Raw genomic sequence first — 15,897 nt, 5'->3', positions numbered from 1 at the left:
GAAAGCGCCGCGAAGGCACTAAATGGTAGGTCGAAAGCCGTATTTGCGCAGCTTTCTATTTCGTGCCAGACAAATTATTGTGAATTGCGTACAAAACGGAAGGGTACGGGTGCGTGATCAGGAAGAAAGGAGTAGGCCGCGATATTTTGGTGGACTGAGGATTGTCGCGAAGATTGGCAGAGGTGAGAAGTTGAAGTGCTCGACCAGAATTTCAGACTGTGGGTGGGTAGTTATCTGGTAGACGTTGTCGACCTGACGAGACCTGAGTGATGGGAAGAAGAGGAAAGCCCAAGTAAGTAAGTATCTCGGTAGAAGTAGGAAATAAACACCTGGTGAGGGCAAGGAGGGAAGGTGCCGACCTTTTCACAGAGGGCAGCCGCGACCTGAGATGAAGTTGAGGTCAGGCCCACCTTCCATGAGTGAATCAGTGGTGATTGACCTCACATGAATATACCTGCTCTTCGTAAGAGTATTGCAGATTATTGGGCAGGATATATGGAGGGATACACAGCCGGGACAGCATTCCTCTTCAAGATAAGGTAGAGTGGCATGGAGAATCGGGAAACGGGACGGCTCGATGAGCCTGGGAACGTGTTGAGATTCTTTACGCACGATAACACGCCCAGCAACATACAGTCTTCCTGGAGATGTGACATCTGTAAGTCGTTCCATGGATGCTTGACCAAAACTCTGGCCTGGTTATGGTCCAATGGGCTGAGCGAGAGAGGTCAAATAGTGGTCAAAAGAAGCGTCGATGATTACAATGGAGGAAGGCTGGCTACTGGTGTTTATTTGGCAAACAGAGTCAACTCGAGGACACACACAGATAAAAAGGTAAGTTGACACCAACAATAGAATACTGAACGACTTGTTCTTGTGTACATATCTCGGCAATGGGCTGTTGTCAACATATAGACAGATACTGGCTGCCTATCAAAGTACGAACACTCTGCAACCACTCGAGCCATGCGAGAGATACGCAAGCAGAATTTAAGAGATTGTCCTACGAGCTGCCTGTCTCTCCTTCCCATGACTTGTGAATAGATTGAAGCGAAGAAGGTCGTAGGTATTGAACAAACCTAACACGTCATTGTGGCAATTGCAGTATAGGAAGGAGGAGCTTCGTCATCGTGTCTCGACTCTTGCCTGAAGCACATCAAAGGCCATCAAAGGCCATCAAGCGGAGCTCGTACATGATACGAATGTGTGTCCAAGTGGTTTGTTCATCCATCGCCTGGTCGATCATGTCGTGTTGTTGAAGTCGGGCGTGTGGAGGTATGTGGGGGTTTCCGAGGTTGGCAATTTCGACATCGGTACCTTGCCTCGGTGAAGCAGACTCTGGGTTGGCCACTGGGTCTGAACTACCAAGAGCCATCGACGCTTGGAAAGAGAGAGCCTCATATTGAACATGCGTTAGCTATACAGATATCGAATGCCAAGCATGTTTTGATTCTTCCGACGGTTGTTCATCCTGGTTCAGCACGATGATTGCCCTTCTCATATCGAAGCCATCTCATCGTCGGCGGAAAGTAACCGCTGGACCGGGTCCTCGTGGGCTATTTTAGCCCAAGACCTTGTCGCAGAATTAGCACTAATTCGAGCGTGCAGGATCCGCCACGACAGGGGTTCAGCCGACACCAGGACTCCAGGAGCAGGTCCCTGGAATACCATTCCCCAGTGCCCAGCCAGAGGAGCAAGTCCAGCCGGGGCGCAAGGGTGATGCTGTCAGTTGCTGGAACGTAAACGCAGGACGCCGAACTGCGGCACGAGCTTCGTCGTTATGCCGTCCAATGCCGCTTCGGCAAGATGGGAATCTCCTTTACCTTAGCTTTGAAAAGAGCATTGGAGGATGAAACCAGTCAACGTCAGACGCCCGACGTCGATGTGAGCGAATTTGTGTACGAAGTTCAGGTTTTGGCGCCGGCACGTCGGTTTGACGGATTGAGATCATCTCCGCTGGCAGTCCTTGCCGACCTGAAAGTTCCTAACGGTGATGGAGATCTACCCCACCAGCTAAGGGCTTCTTCCCATTCCTTACGACCCAGCAAACAGGGGCAGAGGCACGAGATGGCTGTCTCCCCCCCCCCATCGCTGGCCGCGGGATTAGGTAGGAGTGGCAGGGACCAGTGGTGGTCACTGGTGGCGGCGAAACGGCGCGAATGATGGAGCGTTGCGATTCTTGTGCAGGAAATGGGCCCAGCTTGTCGGGCGGTCGCTGTTAACTTTCGAGTTCAAGTTCCCTGCGACCAAGACACGGAGACACCAAGGGTCGTGGAGAGGCCGTGTGGCGGGGCAGTGAAGCTTTACGAAAATACGATTGGTCTGTTCTGGCCAAAGCGCCGGTACTGCGGAGCCAAATCTTGATAGCGAATGACCTGCACGTGGGCGCAATTTTGATCAAGTACCGGTATTTCCACCCTTTGTCACCAGCTCTATGTGAGCACCCCGAAAGTATTCCGTACCTTTACCCGGCTGAGCCACAGATGAGCCAAAGTACTCCCTTAATCTGCAGGTAAACGTGGAGGCGGGAGGCAACCCAGTCCAACCTTCCTTGATCCACAGACTGCAAGTCCACTCCAACTCACTCACACACTCTCTCTCTCCCAAGCTCCCACCCCGTACTCCCGTACTCTCCTGCGCCCGCTTGCTGAGCGCACCTGCTCTTGGGTGAGGCTGAACTACCATTGCACCGGCCTAATTAATCCAACTGCCCCCATTACGGTGCTGACTTTCAACTGCACTTCATCCGCTTCCTCTCTTGTGGGCTCATCGCCATCGCGGCGACTGCTCGTCCACACGCAACATCGTCTCAACAAACCATACCATCTGGACTGGACTGCTTTTTTACTCAATTCGCAGGCGACGTAGCGTCTATAGCTCACCTTCTCACTTCGCGCCCGCCGCCACCGTCAACGTCATCCGAGTGTCTCAGGTCTCTTTGGGGGAGGTTCATGTGGTGCAGCGAGTGCTGACGCGTGGTTGCCAAAAATGGCTCCTCCAGCAGCCTCGTCTGAGGGTATTACTGCCCAATCAGACCTTGGCGAATCTGACGACAGTTCATCCTTCTTAAAACGCTCGATTGACATGGACCGACTGAAGCCAAGACGGGAGATGTTATCCCTCACCAGCCGCGCGACACTAGAGCACCGCTCATTATCAGGAGGAGGAGTTGCTGGGGTCGTTATTGGTGTCATTGTCGCCGTCTTTCTCGTCGGTGTTTGCGCCTACCCATTTATTGTTCGGAGGAGAAGAGCTAGGAGAAATGAATTGCCCGAACGTCTTGACACGGAAACGGCCTTCGTCCCCGGGCCTATGGGTCCTCCAGGACAGGCGCCGGCGCCCGGACCCGGACCCGGATACAACAGCCGTCTTTCTTCAAAAGATTCTTTTGGAAACAAGGCCGACACCCTGAGGGGTACAGAGAGACAGTCTACCAAGGATACGACCATATCATCTCAGAATGGCACCGACCGCCCTCCCAGCGATGAAGTGAGCAACCAGCACCAGCGTGGCTTCACCGGCGACAGCACTCATCCACCTAGTGTAACGACGAGACGCGGCACCACCGAGTACTCCTTTGGACATGCGCCTACATGGAACAGCGACTCGTCCTATCCATGGACCCCCGTGGGTGTCGAGCTGGTTGCCACTCGAGCCGATGGCATGGACTACACCGAAGCCAATCACGGACACAGCGCGACCTACTACAGCCCGACGATTCCTTCCGAGGCCTTTGGCATGGTCACGCCGCCTCCAACCGACGAGCCTCAAAGTCGCGCGGCACTTCCTAGACGGTCAAGCTCCCGAGGAAGCTCGTTCAAGCTCAACCTAGCAAGCATGATACGTCGCATGAGCACCAAGGACTCAACCGTTCGCTCAAAGGGTCACCCATCACAACCGTCGCAGCCCGTTCTTAGCGAAACACTGTCAGACTCTCCCACCGAGTTTACTGGTCCATCATTCGGAACCGCTCAGCTGGATTCGCCCATTCACCTACCTGTTAGTCCCATGTCGGAGCCGGAGGACCCTGGCCACGCTTCGGAGCTGGAAAAGAAAAGAGCAGTCAAGCCGACTGAATCCCCTCCTATTCTTCCTCCGGTTGTACCGGCTCCTGGGACTGTGAATCCCATGGACATCATGGCACCATCAAATCCGACAGAGCACAAGTGGAACACGAACCAGCAGCTGTTCAATATCGCGCATCCGCCCCCTAAGCCACCTGTCGACACTCCGAAGCCAACATCAGAACCGCCGCAAGCAACTCAAGCCCTTACGCCACAATCACCGGAACAATCATACGAACAGCAGGAACAGTATATTCTCCAGCAACAGCAACAGCAACAGCAACAGCAACAGCAACAGCAGCAACAGGAACTTCAACGTCAGCAGCAAGAAGCAAATGGACCATCAAAGTTATATGGGAACGAACAATCCCAGGCGATCAACTGGAACCTCACAAATGGTAGCCATGTAAACGGCGCTATTCCAGATGTACAGATGAACGGTGTCGCGCACCTACCTGATCCCACCCACCTCATGCCTGATCAACATAATCAGCATAACCAGCACTACCTCGATGGCGAAATGACCGACCCATCTGATCACTCCCCGCCGGTAGCTGGACAAGCTAGTTCCGGCCCATCTTACCAAAGCACACCAAACACCCAAATCGACAGCAGTCCGTCTCCAAGATCAGATGGCAGCTCGGATATCCGCAATAGCACGTCCCCGTACCCAGGAATGCAGCCATCCCCTCGGACCTTTATTTGCGACGAATGTGGCAGGTTTTTCGACCAAGTTCATAAGCTGAAGTAAGTCGATGTATGGGAATTGGGTCGTATATGATGCTAACAGATTTAGTCACCACAAACGATACCATGAGAGACCTCATGAATGTGCCCATCCGAACTGCGGAAAGAGGTTCGGTACTAAGACACATCTGGATCGTCACATCAACGATAAACACAAGAAGACGAAGAAGTTCCATTGCACCGTTAGTACTTGCCCCTATTCCAAGGCGGGAGGCAAGTCATTCCCCAGAAAGGACAACTGGAGGCGGCATATGATGAATATCCATCAAGTCACGCCATTGGCCGACCCGGAACCCGACATTGTCGACGAGAATATGGGAGGAACATAAGGGTGCGTTGCAAATAAGGTTCTCTACACGCAAACACAATGCCACCGACTCAGGGGGTAAAGGGGCAATATTGCCCCACAGGCGGGGGAACGCTTGGGAAGTGGTCTATCGAAAAGACAGACAAGTGACTTGCAAGCGATTTCGGCCCTTGCTCCCAGTGAGCATGTCGCAGGACTGGGAGTGAATGAGGGGGGTACGGCTGCTTAAACAAGGCACCCTCTAACAGGAGTCATTTCCCATCGGGCCTAGCGACGGCTCGAGAAATCATTCGTTTTGTTATTGTCAATGGGCAATGTGTTATATACATCATGGTTGCCTCTTGAGGATGGAGTCAAAACAGGGAGGCAACACAGGTACATTCTTTCATTGGGTGCTGCCATAGCAGCAGTCGGGCGTTGGGAGGCTCACGGAGATTGCCGCCAGGGTAAATACTGTAGAACAAGGCCAAAAAAGCATCACGGGAGGGCGTGTTTGCATAGGAAACCTTTTTTAACTCAAATCTTTGATTAAAGATCTCACAAGCTTCTTCTGCTGATCGATTGTGAGACCACGCTGGTCCGTCTCCTGGATCGCCCTTCCCACCGCGATGATGATCTTGGTGCTCTCGCTGTTGACCCAGATCTTGCCGTTGCGACCGACAGCCGTCTCGAAGGCCGCGCCTGTGGCACCTAGCTCCTCCAGCACGACGAGATCGGTCGTCTTTGGCATGAGCAGACGCCGTGACATGCCTAGTGAGATGTCGAAGAGCATGCCGCCCACGAGGGGTCCCAGGCCGTCGCTCTTGCCGGTGGATTGGTAGACGCATTCGAGCTCGGGGTCCATGTGCTTGTTTGCTAGGGTGACGCGGGCGTAGACGAGGGCGCCGGCAGCTAGTTGGGGGCGGGTCTTCTTGGAGGCGCCTTCGAAGGAGAGTTGGGGGAGCATGGCTGGTGTTGAGTAGTCGGCGAGGAGGACGTAGTAGAGTTCGGCGGCGGTGCGCTGGACGGTGCCGACGACGAGGTCGCCTACGGCGGGTATATACTGTTTGGGATCATTTGTTAACTTTATTATTATTATTTTTTGGATTATTCCTTGGAGCCAAAATGGCAGCATTGATTTGGATGTATCGTACCCTTCCACTTGTCTGCTCAACCCATATCGAGTTCTTCTTGCGATCTGTGACGAGCTTGCCGGCGATGGTGGGCACTATTTGCCTGGGAGGAACATGTCGGAGACCAGGACCGAGGCGCAGGGGAAGTTTCTGATGCGAGGGTATGAGGGAGTCGTCGATGACATCGCCGGGGAGGACGTAAGGGCCGACGGAGGCCATGGTTGTGTTTTCGTTCGTCGGGAAGCGAGTTTGGGTGGTGATGTTGAATTGAAGTTGTCAAAGAGGAATAGACGCCAAGTACTTTTTTCCCGCCTTCTGCGCCGCCGTTCTGCTTGCTTGGTACTCGATTTCAGCCTTGTAGAAGCAGCAGCAGCAGTGGTCACTGAATGTCGAAAGCTTTGGCGGGGCACTTTCGTGTGTGCGGCGGTGCGCGCCCAGCGAATTGAATTTGATAGGAATCCGGCTGGTGGGACATGTTGTGGAGAACCAAAGTGCCCCACTGCGACTGGACGACCAGCGAACGTGGGAATTTTTTTTTTCCCTTGCCCAAAATTTCGAGTTGGCCTTTGAGAGGAACCCCCACCATCCATCCACCCACCACCATTGAAAACATTCCTCCTCCCCGAGATCTCTACTGGAGTTGCGGTACCAAAGTTCAATAAATAGCCCCCCTGCTCTTTTCTCGACTCCTCACATCATCGCCTCCTCCCCCTCCACGGCGAATATACAGACGCACACACATACACACACAAAATGGCTACGAACGGTGACTCGCGGCCCGCGCCGGGCGACCGTACCGTCATTGGTATCACCTTTGGCAACTCCAACAGCTCCATCGCATACACCAAGGATGACAAGGCTGAGGTTATGGCCAACGAGGACGGAGGTGAGTTTCTTCTCTTGGGGGTGGGGGAAACACGGCACTTGGTCATAGTCTTTGTAGAAGAAGTGAACCGCTAACCTTGCGAAATTCCGCCAGACCGTCAAATTCCCACCATCCTCTCCTACGTTGATGGAGACGAGTACTACGGACAGCAGGCCAAGGCCTTCCTCATCCGGAATCCCACCAACACGATCGCATACTTCAAGGACTTCCTCGGACAGGAGTACGCTTTTACCCTCCCCATATCATACGCTGCCCGGATAGCATCTTTGAACTGACCGTATCCCACCACCAACAGCTTCAAGTCCATCGACCCCACCCACAACCACGCCTCTGCCCACCCCCAGGACGTGAACGGCACCGTCTCCTTCTCCGTCAAGGACAAGGTGGACGCCGAGGAGCCCTCCACCGTCTCCGTCCACGAGGCCTCCGTGCGCTACATCCGCCGCCTCGTCGGCTCCGCCAGCGACTACCTGGGCCAAAAGGTCACCTCGGCGGTCATCACCGTCCCCACTAACTTCACCGAGAAGCAGAGGGAGGCCCTCATCGCCGCCGCAAAGGAGGCCGGCCTCGAGGTCCTTCAGGTCATCTCCGACCCCGTTGCCGCCGTCCTCGCCTACGACGCCCGCCCCGAGGCCGTCGTCGAGGACAAGATTGTCGTCGTCGCCGACCTGGGCGGCACCCGCTCCGACGTGGCCGTCGTCGCCTCCCGCGGCGGCATGTACACCGTTCTCGCCACGGCCCACGACTACGAGTTCTCCGGCTCCCACCTCGACCAGGTCCTCATCGACTACTTTGCCAAGGAGTTCATCAAGAAGCACACCACCGACCCCCGCGAGAACGCCCGCTCCCTCGCCAAGCTCAAGGCCGAGTCCGAGTCCACCAAGCGCGCCCTCTCCCTCAGCGCCAACGCCAGCTTCAGCGTCGAGTCCCTCGCCGACGGCGTCGACTTCCAGTCCACCATCAACCGGTTACGCTACGAAATGGTCGCCCGCAAGGTCTTTGACGGCTTCAACCGCCTCGTCGAAGGCGTCGTCAAGAAGGCCGAGCTCGACGTTCTCGACATTGACGAGGTCATCGTCGCCGGCGGCACCGCCCACACCCCGCGCATCGCCGCAAACTTTGCCCAGCTCTTCCCCGAGTCCACAAAGGTCATTGCCCCCGCCACCGTCGCCAACGCGATCAACCCCTCGGAGCTCCTCGCCCGCGGCGCCGCCCTCCAGGCCTCGCTGATCCAGGAGTACGACGCCGAGGACATTGACCAAAGCACCCACGCCGCCGTCACCACCGTCAAGCACATCTCCAATGCCATCGGCGTCGTCGGCGCAAACGACGAGTTCGTCCCCGTCGTCCCCGCCGAGACCGCCGTCCCCGCCCGCCGCACCGTCAAGATTTCCGGTCCCAAGGACGGAGGCGACGTCCTCGTCCGCATCGTCGAGGGAGGCGCCCACATCAAGGTCACCAAGCCCGAGCCCAAGGCCGCCAAGCCTGAGGCCAACGGCGACGATGACGACGACTCGGACTTCTCCGACGAGGAGGAGGAGGATATCCGCGAAAAGGTCTGGAAGGTCGGTCCCACCCTCGCCGAGGCCGCCGTCCGCGGCGTCAGCAAGGGCGCCAAGGTCGAGGTCACCATCAACGTTGCCGCCGACTTGGGCGTCACGATAACGGCGAGAGAGGTTGGCGGCAAGGGCGGTGTCCGCGGCGCCATCAGCGCTCCTTGAAGTGGTGGTGTCCGTCTCTTGACATCGAAACAAGACCAGTAACGACTTTGCCTTTTACAAAACAGGCGCGCCGTTTATCGCAACGCAAAATCGGCCAGGCGTAAAAAGAGAGGAGCGGTTCGGCAGTATGGAATAAAGCCTACCCCCGTTTTTTTATAGATCCAAAGTGGTGGGGAGTGGAAAGGAAAGGGAAGGGATGAATCAAAACGGAAATGAGGACACCCGGAACATAGAGAGAGCAAAAAAGAGGTATAGACAGCGAGCTTTTTTGTAGGCGAGTTAGTCTTGGTGACACACACGTAGAAACGAAATGCTGTTAATGAACTTTTCGTTTTCTCCTGACATATTCGCAAACCGGATCGTAATCAAATTCGGCTTCCTTGAAAGGAGGGAGCTATGCAAGATAAAATGTACGCCTGCCCACTAACACCTTGCTAGGAACAAAAGCCAGGAAAAGAATATCGCACTGCCCCCTTTTATGTGACAGCACCAGGTAACCTCCACGCAACGAGATCGTCACGAACATCAAACTCCTCCAGCTCCCTGTTCCTCCTCGAGCTCTCGCGCCCGCGATCACTGCTCCCCATCGTCGGCGCCAGGCTCACCATGCTACCGCTGCGGCTCCTTGAGCGCCCGTAGTCGCGCGCACCGATACCGCCGCCGTGACCGCCACCTCCTCCTACTCCGAGACGTTGATCGTCGTCACGACCCCTTGTCCGGCTATGTGAGCCGCGACGAGCAACGTTGCTCGCACCAGCGGTGCTGCTCGCAGTATCGCCACGGCCCGTAACGATGGTGGCCATGCTCTTAATGCTCCGCAAGCTCCTCATACTCTTCTCGCTGGAGCCGCTGTTGTTGCGCGAGTGGTGGCGGTGTCCGTTATGCAGACGGTGTAAGTGCAGGTGATCCTGCTGAGGCGGGTCCAGCAGCAGCTGCTGCTGCTGTTGTTGCTGCTGCTGCTGCTTCCGTTCCAACTTGCGAAAGTCCGACGGCCGGAGGGTGCCGTTCAAACCGCCTTCGTCGGAGCTCAGAGAACCGCCGTTGTCCAGGTCAAAGGTGGTTGTCTTCTTGCCGGTGCGTCCCGTACGTCCTGCCTGCCAGCCGTCGCCGCCGGAGAAGATGTCTTCGATACACTGATCGGCGGGGAGCTCACCGGGTTGGCATGACCAGGAGGCTGCGAGGGCGCGGCGGTACATGTCCTGCACTTCGGAGGCATCTCTGGACTTGGCCATTGTAGGAAGCTCTGGAGAAAAGATTAGTATGGGATGGGCCGCCAAGAAGTGCAGGGCTAGGAAATAGGGGGAGACTCACGTCCAGCGTCATCTTGCTCGACTGATTCGCCCGCCATAATACCGGCAATCCCACCAAATACAGGCGCAGTCTTTAAGGGAGGCGCAGAATAGTTCTTATCGCCATCAAGCTGCATCATCAAAATGCCGATTTTCAATGTGCTGTTGATTTTGCTCTCCTGCATCAGATATCGCCTCACGATACCATCCTCGACGTCTGGGTCGTCCAGCACCGGCGCCCTCGTCGACATCGGGCTTTGGCTGGTGCCGCTGCTTCGCTTGCGCGAGTGACCTCGGTCGAAGCTGCTACTCTCGCGGGTAAGGCCATCACTTTCCTCCACGTACTCGCTAAGGTTGAGCTTGACGAGACCGAGCGAGATCTTCTCCTCCCTACCGCTGCCTGGAAACTGTTGCAGGACCTCAAACTCGACGGGGCACTCGGTCAGGTTGTTGTTCTTGTCGATGCTAATCCGGATATGGCTGACGACCTTGGAGTAGTTGTACTCAACCTTGTGGTTGGAGATGGGGCATTGCGGTGTGCGACCACGGTGCTCGGCGTGGATGGAGTGTGCGAGGTTCCATTTTACTATCGATGTCCCTGATACCAACGGGACGTTGTTCAAATCGAAGATCTGAAAGAGGTGTCAATAAGAGTTGTTCCTCGCCAGAATGCAGCAAATGCTGTGTTAGGAGGGACTCGCACCTTTAGATGTAACTCAAACTTTGGCTGCGTCAAGTGGCGTTAGCTCAAACCGGTTCGCTGAGTGGTCACCAACAACAGTCCTCCACTTTGGGTGATTGAGTTTCCCACGGCAGGATGGTGGGAGCGGAGAGGAGGCATTACCTTTCTGTTCTTATTGACTGTGGGCAGGAAGCCCCCGTTAGCCATGCTCTTGAGAGGACTCATTTTGAGCGAGTGATTCGCTCTCGCTCAGCGCAAATGGTAATGACGGAGACAGAAACAGAAGCAAAGTGAGGCGGGACTGAAAAGCCCCGGACCCCAACAAGAGGTGCTTTCAAGGGAGAGACATGGGAATGACGAGGTTGTTGATTAAAGCGCAAAGGTGAATAGGATAGGTAGGGCTGGAGGTGAGAAGAAAAAGCCACCAAGCTCCCTCTGGGGTTGTCTCAGCGAGATCTCAGCCTCATGTAAGGTACGGGTGAGCAAAGGGCTAGGCAGTCCACGTGGTCACAAGGAATGTGTATGTTTAGGTGAAATAAGAGAATACAATAAGGACACCAACGCCGACAAAGATCAGCTCGACATGGGACGGATGATAAAAGAAGACGAGTCGGAGAAAGGAGCAAATAAAGGCTTACTTAAGGAAGCCATGTTTCATGGAAGGCATGGCTGGCTGGGTTCCCTCAGACCAGCAAGTTAATAATACCTGCCACCTCTGGTGAGGACCGCGCGCCTTCGGAGGTAGGTACCCTAAGGTGTGTAAGAGTGCGCGGGCGGGCAGGCAGGCAGATGGTAGTGTGCAAGGGCAGGCAAGGCACACACAGTCGTGGTCGCAGTCGCAGTCGCAGTCGGAGTCGCAGGCGCAGGCGTGCAGGAAAGTCCAACAACACGAAGAGACTTGTCCTTTCTTGTCAGCGACGCTCGGTTTCGTTTCGGGACAGCCGGATAATACGGTGCTGGCAGCTAGAGGAGCTCTGAGAGGGGCAGAACCACAGTAGGTACGGCTAATGGATAACGGGATGCCGGTGCCGTGACGCTGAGGGCAGTCTTCCTGAATATGTCCGCTGAAGGAAAGGCTTGAGATTGCATGCGTGGTCAGCGACCAATCGCCGTCTATCTGACAGTGCGTCGTCCGTCCGCGGGCGTCGATAGAATGGAAGCTGAGAGCGCGCGAGACAGATATGGGCTTGAATGTATTGCGGCAGAGCGCAGGGGGTGGTCAGGAATTCGGGGTTCCAGACTGCCAGTCCCTCCTGAGGTGGTCCTCCACGGGCGGACTGACTCAGCAAACAGGGGTCTGCTGTCTGTAGAGGTTGGAGATGTCCAAGACTTGGGACAGTATCTCTGCGAAGAAGGCTCAGAGTCAAGTGGTTTTGAATCAGGTCGCGTCGATGCTCTCTCCTTCTTTTGGTGATGAAAGAAAGAGAGTTTGACTTCGGATAGGGTCGAACGAATACGTAACTCCGTCGAGTACCTACCACTGCCCCAGCATCCTGGGCGTACGGATACCGGAACCGCTGTAGCGGCATGTGCCTGGCCCGAGTTCTTCAATCAGCCACATCTAGATCATCGGGTCTATCAACTAGTAGCCTGCGCCACAATACACACAATCATCGTGGCACTCTACTGTCTACACTGACGAGTTGCATTTGATGCCTTTCTGAATTGCTGTTTCCAAATCCTAACATTATTGCCTCGTAACTTAGACGCCCAGAGGGTGACAAATTAGGATATTGGTCAACAAACGATTATGCTGCTGGCCTCACTAATATTCTTTATCTTCTTTTCTACAGAGTATTCTCCAAGAAACGTGTATAAGAGGAGAATGGGAACAGAAATAACAAAAATCATAAGAATACTTGGAAAAGATTGAAATAATAGGAATAGTCGGAATAACAGTAATAGGAGGAGTCGAGCTAGAGGACAGAGCGGCAAACGATTTTGTCACCCACTTGGTTGCTTTCTCGTCGTAGTATCCTTGTTGTTCATTAGCAACTGCAATTATTCCATAGTCTCTGTCGTCCTCGTCCCGTATGGCCCTAAACCTCGCGATGTCAGTCGAAGGCTTCAACCACATATCAAGCTTTCCCTGATCCACTTTAAACCTTTGCCGTTATTACGGAGTATATCATATCCAATGTCCACACGCATCGATTTACCATTTAGCGAACAGGCAACTCGATGTCAACCGCGGTATGGTACTGCCCGAAGTGAGAGTTCGTCTTGACACAACGCCAGACCCTAGTGAGCCGGGGAACGTCACGATCAAAACACTCAAACCTACCGAGTTCAACAAATCTAAAACTGGTAGACCAGAGCTCCAACAATTCTCGAGATCCAGTAGCCAGTCAACTTTCAACCCGAAGAAAACCTTTAAGCAGAAAGCATCTGAACGGACAAGGGTCAGGGGATTCAGAACATCCCCAAACTCTGATTATCCAGGCACGCAGCACCGCGAGCCAGTGACGATGCCGTCCATTGCGCTTCTCCAAAGATCGTCCCCAAACAGCCCAGGGTGCAGCCCTGTCCATTCCAGGTTCCCCAAGCGGGTGCGTCCTCACAGGCGGCCGGCACAAGCCGACATCTGCGTCAAGATGAACACTCCATCCCGAAAGGCAAGGGCGGCGAACTGCAAAGACCTAAGGATTCAAGGATTCACACGGGATCGCAGCTCGTACTGTAGCTCGCAGCCCGCGATAAAATAAAATAAAAGTATGAAGGTGCATCGTCCGAGACAAGATCACCGCACCCCAGCCATCACGTACGACGCCCAGGCCTCAAAGACCATTCCAGACCCTTCGTGAAACCTCCCGAGGAAGGCGCCTCATAGAAAGTTTGAACATCCGGCCAGAGAATTAGGAAGACTGGGGATACGGGATGAGCAAGGTCACGCCGCACCGGGGCGCGCTACCCGTCACCCGTTGTCGCCCCCCAACAGCAATTTCTGTGTCTGTGAGACAGTGAGAGGGGGAGAGAGAGAGAGAGAGTCTGAGAGAAGTGTGACGCAGTGCAGCGCAGTTCTCCACACAAACTCAATCAACATCCCAGTCTCAACCTCCTCCCGTCCCCAGCAGAAGTGAAGAATTCCCCGAGCCGCATACGTCATGGCCCTCTCATCCCTATCCCATAGGCACTCTGTACAGCGCACACCGAACGCCCAGACGAACGATGTCATCTCTTCACAGGAACCTGTTTGGAGGAGGGAAGGGAGCTACCTACTACCTTGGGTGTATGGGAAATGAGACAGCCGCAATGACCGCCACAAATGCGACGCCAGCAGCCACCACGTTGTCTCCTTGGCCACACAGAAGCTCGTGGCTAGGGCGCTAGGTACTTTTCTCTGTTTCTTTGGTTGCGAACTGCACCATGACATGTTTGGTCTCCAATCATGGATGGAGCTTGGGAGCGCCCGACGTGCAATCAAACTCCATCGATGCAGACTCGTGTCGGTATCCGTAGTGAACATCTTCCTGCGGGCTAACGTAAGGTTACTGATGTAGTCGCAATAAGTGTGGAGGGGAGCCACCCAAAACGGGCACCATTCACACCTCCAACCGTCCCAACGTTGTGTCCAACGACTCGAACCGGTCGCTCCTTCTGGACGGTGCATTCGCTCCGGCCCTGTGAAATGTCGTCGTGTGATGGGGATCAGAAACCTTGATGCGGCCGGGGTGTGTGGGTGAGTGGGTGATCACACCTCGTCTCGAATTTTCTACTCATTTGAGATAGGCAACTCTGCAGATTGTCTCCCTCGGCCGATTGGTTTAGAGACAATACCGACCGAATTCGCCCATTGAAGGAATCCGAGGGGGTACATCAGACACAAAAAAAGACTGGGGTAAGTACCGTAAGGTACGTGCCGTAGTATCTTAGGTAAAGGGAAGGGATGAGAAGAAAAGAAAAAAAAAAAGGTGATGTATCACGGGAGATTACCACATTGACGTCACCATGTGGTGTCCCGGCTAGCAGATCCCTTTGAAGGCACTTGCACGCCTCGCACTCTCTCTCTCCCAAGGTCAGAGTCCCAGCGGCCCAGGCATCCCGCACACCTCCCCCAATTCTCCTAGCGTCTAAAACGACCCGGAAATTAGGGTAATGTGTGATACGATACCATTCCTTTTACCTTACCGCTGACCGTCGAAAATCGACGATGGCGGGGACGGAGGAGAGGATGTAGGTAGGTACCTTATTTCGTAATGGTGTCACCGCTCTGCTGTGATGTAAGGTGTGTCTGCTTGGCAAGTCACAAGGGGGTGGCCTTGCCGTTGCGCATTCCGAGCTGCTTTGGCGTTCAGTTTGTATATAAATCCCTTTCTTCCTTTTCCTTCTACCTCGACTTTTCACTGTAGCTCATCTCATCAACGCCAACACCATCAAACATCACAGACACCTTCGAGGTTATCTCCCAACACTTCTACAACCAATCCACACCCTCCCAAACAAACCATCACACCGCAAAAATGGGTGCCGTCGTCTCTTGTGTAAGTAAAACTCTAGTTGCACTTTCCCACGGCACAGAGACCATGAACTGACTTTGCCTCCCCTACAGGTCCAATCCGTCTTCCGGACCATCGGCAACTGCCTCACCTCCGTCATCTCAGGCATCGGAGGCATCCTTCACGCCATCATCGGCGGCATCGTCTCCTTCTGCAACATCATCATCAGCTTCCTCACCTGTGGATACTGCGGTCGTCGCGGCGGCGGTGGACGTCGCCACAAGACTACGACTAGAAGTCACGTCTAAGCCGTCCCTCCCACCCCAAATCATATACATGAGATGGAAGGGATTGAGCCAACATGATTGATGTACGACCTCAATTCGAAATTCTTTCGCGATTATGCAGACATTACGAGGGGAAGAGGAGCCAGAGAGGAGGATGAAGATTAATGAAGAGCGCGACGCGAATCAGGCTTTGACAGCATACCCCCAGACGAATTTTCTATTTTCCCTTACGATACCCAGATACCACTAGCCTAGCTTCAATGGTATATCAAAATATCCACAAATTCTTTGTTGTACCGTCATGATATTGGAACGCTTGTCCTCTGGCATCTCTCGCGTTTCCACTTTTGATATCTTTTAAGGAAT

The 15,897-nt window shown here is 54.3% G+C and overlaps 5 protein-coding genes across 5 annotated transcripts; 3 read left to right on the top strand and 2 right to left on the bottom strand.

Moving 5' to 3' along the window:
- Positions 1 to 2,988: 2,988 nt before the first annotated feature.
- On the top strand, positions 2,989 to 5,140 carry BDP55DRAFT_722494 (uncharacterized protein; the record flags this gene model as incomplete). Its single annotated transcript, XM_060578618.1, has 2 exons — positions 2,989 to 4,811; positions 4,861 to 5,140. The coding sequence occupies 2 exons, from the start codon at positions 2,989 to 2,991 to the stop codon at positions 5,138 to 5,140; spliced, it is 2,103 nt and encodes a 700-aa protein (XP_060437015.1).
- Positions 5,141 to 5,629: 489 nt separating this feature from the next.
- BDP55DRAFT_722493 (exosome complex exonuclease RRP40) lies at positions 5,630 to 6,449 on the bottom strand (the record flags this gene model as incomplete). The annotated part of the gene is made up of 2 exons (XM_060578617.1): positions 5,630 to 6,160; positions 6,252 to 6,449. 2 exons carry the CDS (start codon positions 6,447 to 6,449, stop codon positions 5,630 to 5,632), a joined length of 729 nt encoding a protein of 242 aa, XP_060437014.1.
- Positions 6,450 to 6,983: 534 nt separating this feature from the next.
- On the top strand, positions 6,984 to 8,837 carry BDP55DRAFT_689122 (hsp70-like protein; the record flags this gene model as incomplete). The annotated part of the gene is made up of 3 exons (XM_060576704.1): positions 6,984 to 7,116; positions 7,210 to 7,336; positions 7,412 to 8,837. The coding sequence occupies 3 exons, from the start codon at positions 6,984 to 6,986 to the stop codon at positions 8,835 to 8,837; spliced, it is 1,686 nt and encodes a 561-aa protein (XP_060437013.1).
- Positions 8,838 to 9,313: 476 nt separating this feature from the next.
- BDP55DRAFT_538005 (N-terminal C2 in EEIG1 and EHBP1 proteins-domain-containing protein) lies at positions 9,314 to 11,033 on the bottom strand (the record flags this gene model as incomplete). The annotated part of the gene is made up of 4 exons (XM_060567897.1): positions 9,314 to 10,080; positions 10,149 to 10,758; positions 10,830 to 10,853; positions 10,971 to 11,033. 4 exons carry the CDS (start codon positions 11,031 to 11,033, stop codon positions 9,314 to 9,316), a joined length of 1,464 nt encoding a protein of 487 aa, XP_060437012.1.
- A 4,235-nt stretch (positions 11,034 to 15,268) lies between these two features.
- BDP55DRAFT_722490 (uncharacterized protein) lies at positions 15,269 to 15,552 on the top strand (the record flags this gene model as incomplete). The annotated part of the gene is made up of 2 exons (XM_060578616.1): positions 15,269 to 15,289; positions 15,358 to 15,552. The coding sequence occupies 2 exons, from the start codon at positions 15,269 to 15,271 to the stop codon at positions 15,550 to 15,552; spliced, it is 216 nt and encodes a 71-aa protein (XP_060437011.1).
- Positions 15,553 to 15,897: the final 345 nt, after the last annotated feature.

The sequence above is a fragment of the Colletotrichum godetiae genome (assembly GCF_030913485.1).
Source record: "Colletotrichum godetiae strain CBS 193.32 chromosome Unknown BDP55scaffold_1, whole genome shotgun sequence".
NCBI classification, from domain to species: domain Eukaryota; kingdom Fungi; phylum Ascomycota; class Sordariomycetes; order Glomerellales; family Glomerellaceae; genus Colletotrichum; species Colletotrichum godetiae.
The sequence above is the reverse complement of the archived record's forward strand: the minus strand, read 5'-3'. Positions and strand labels throughout refer to the sequence as shown.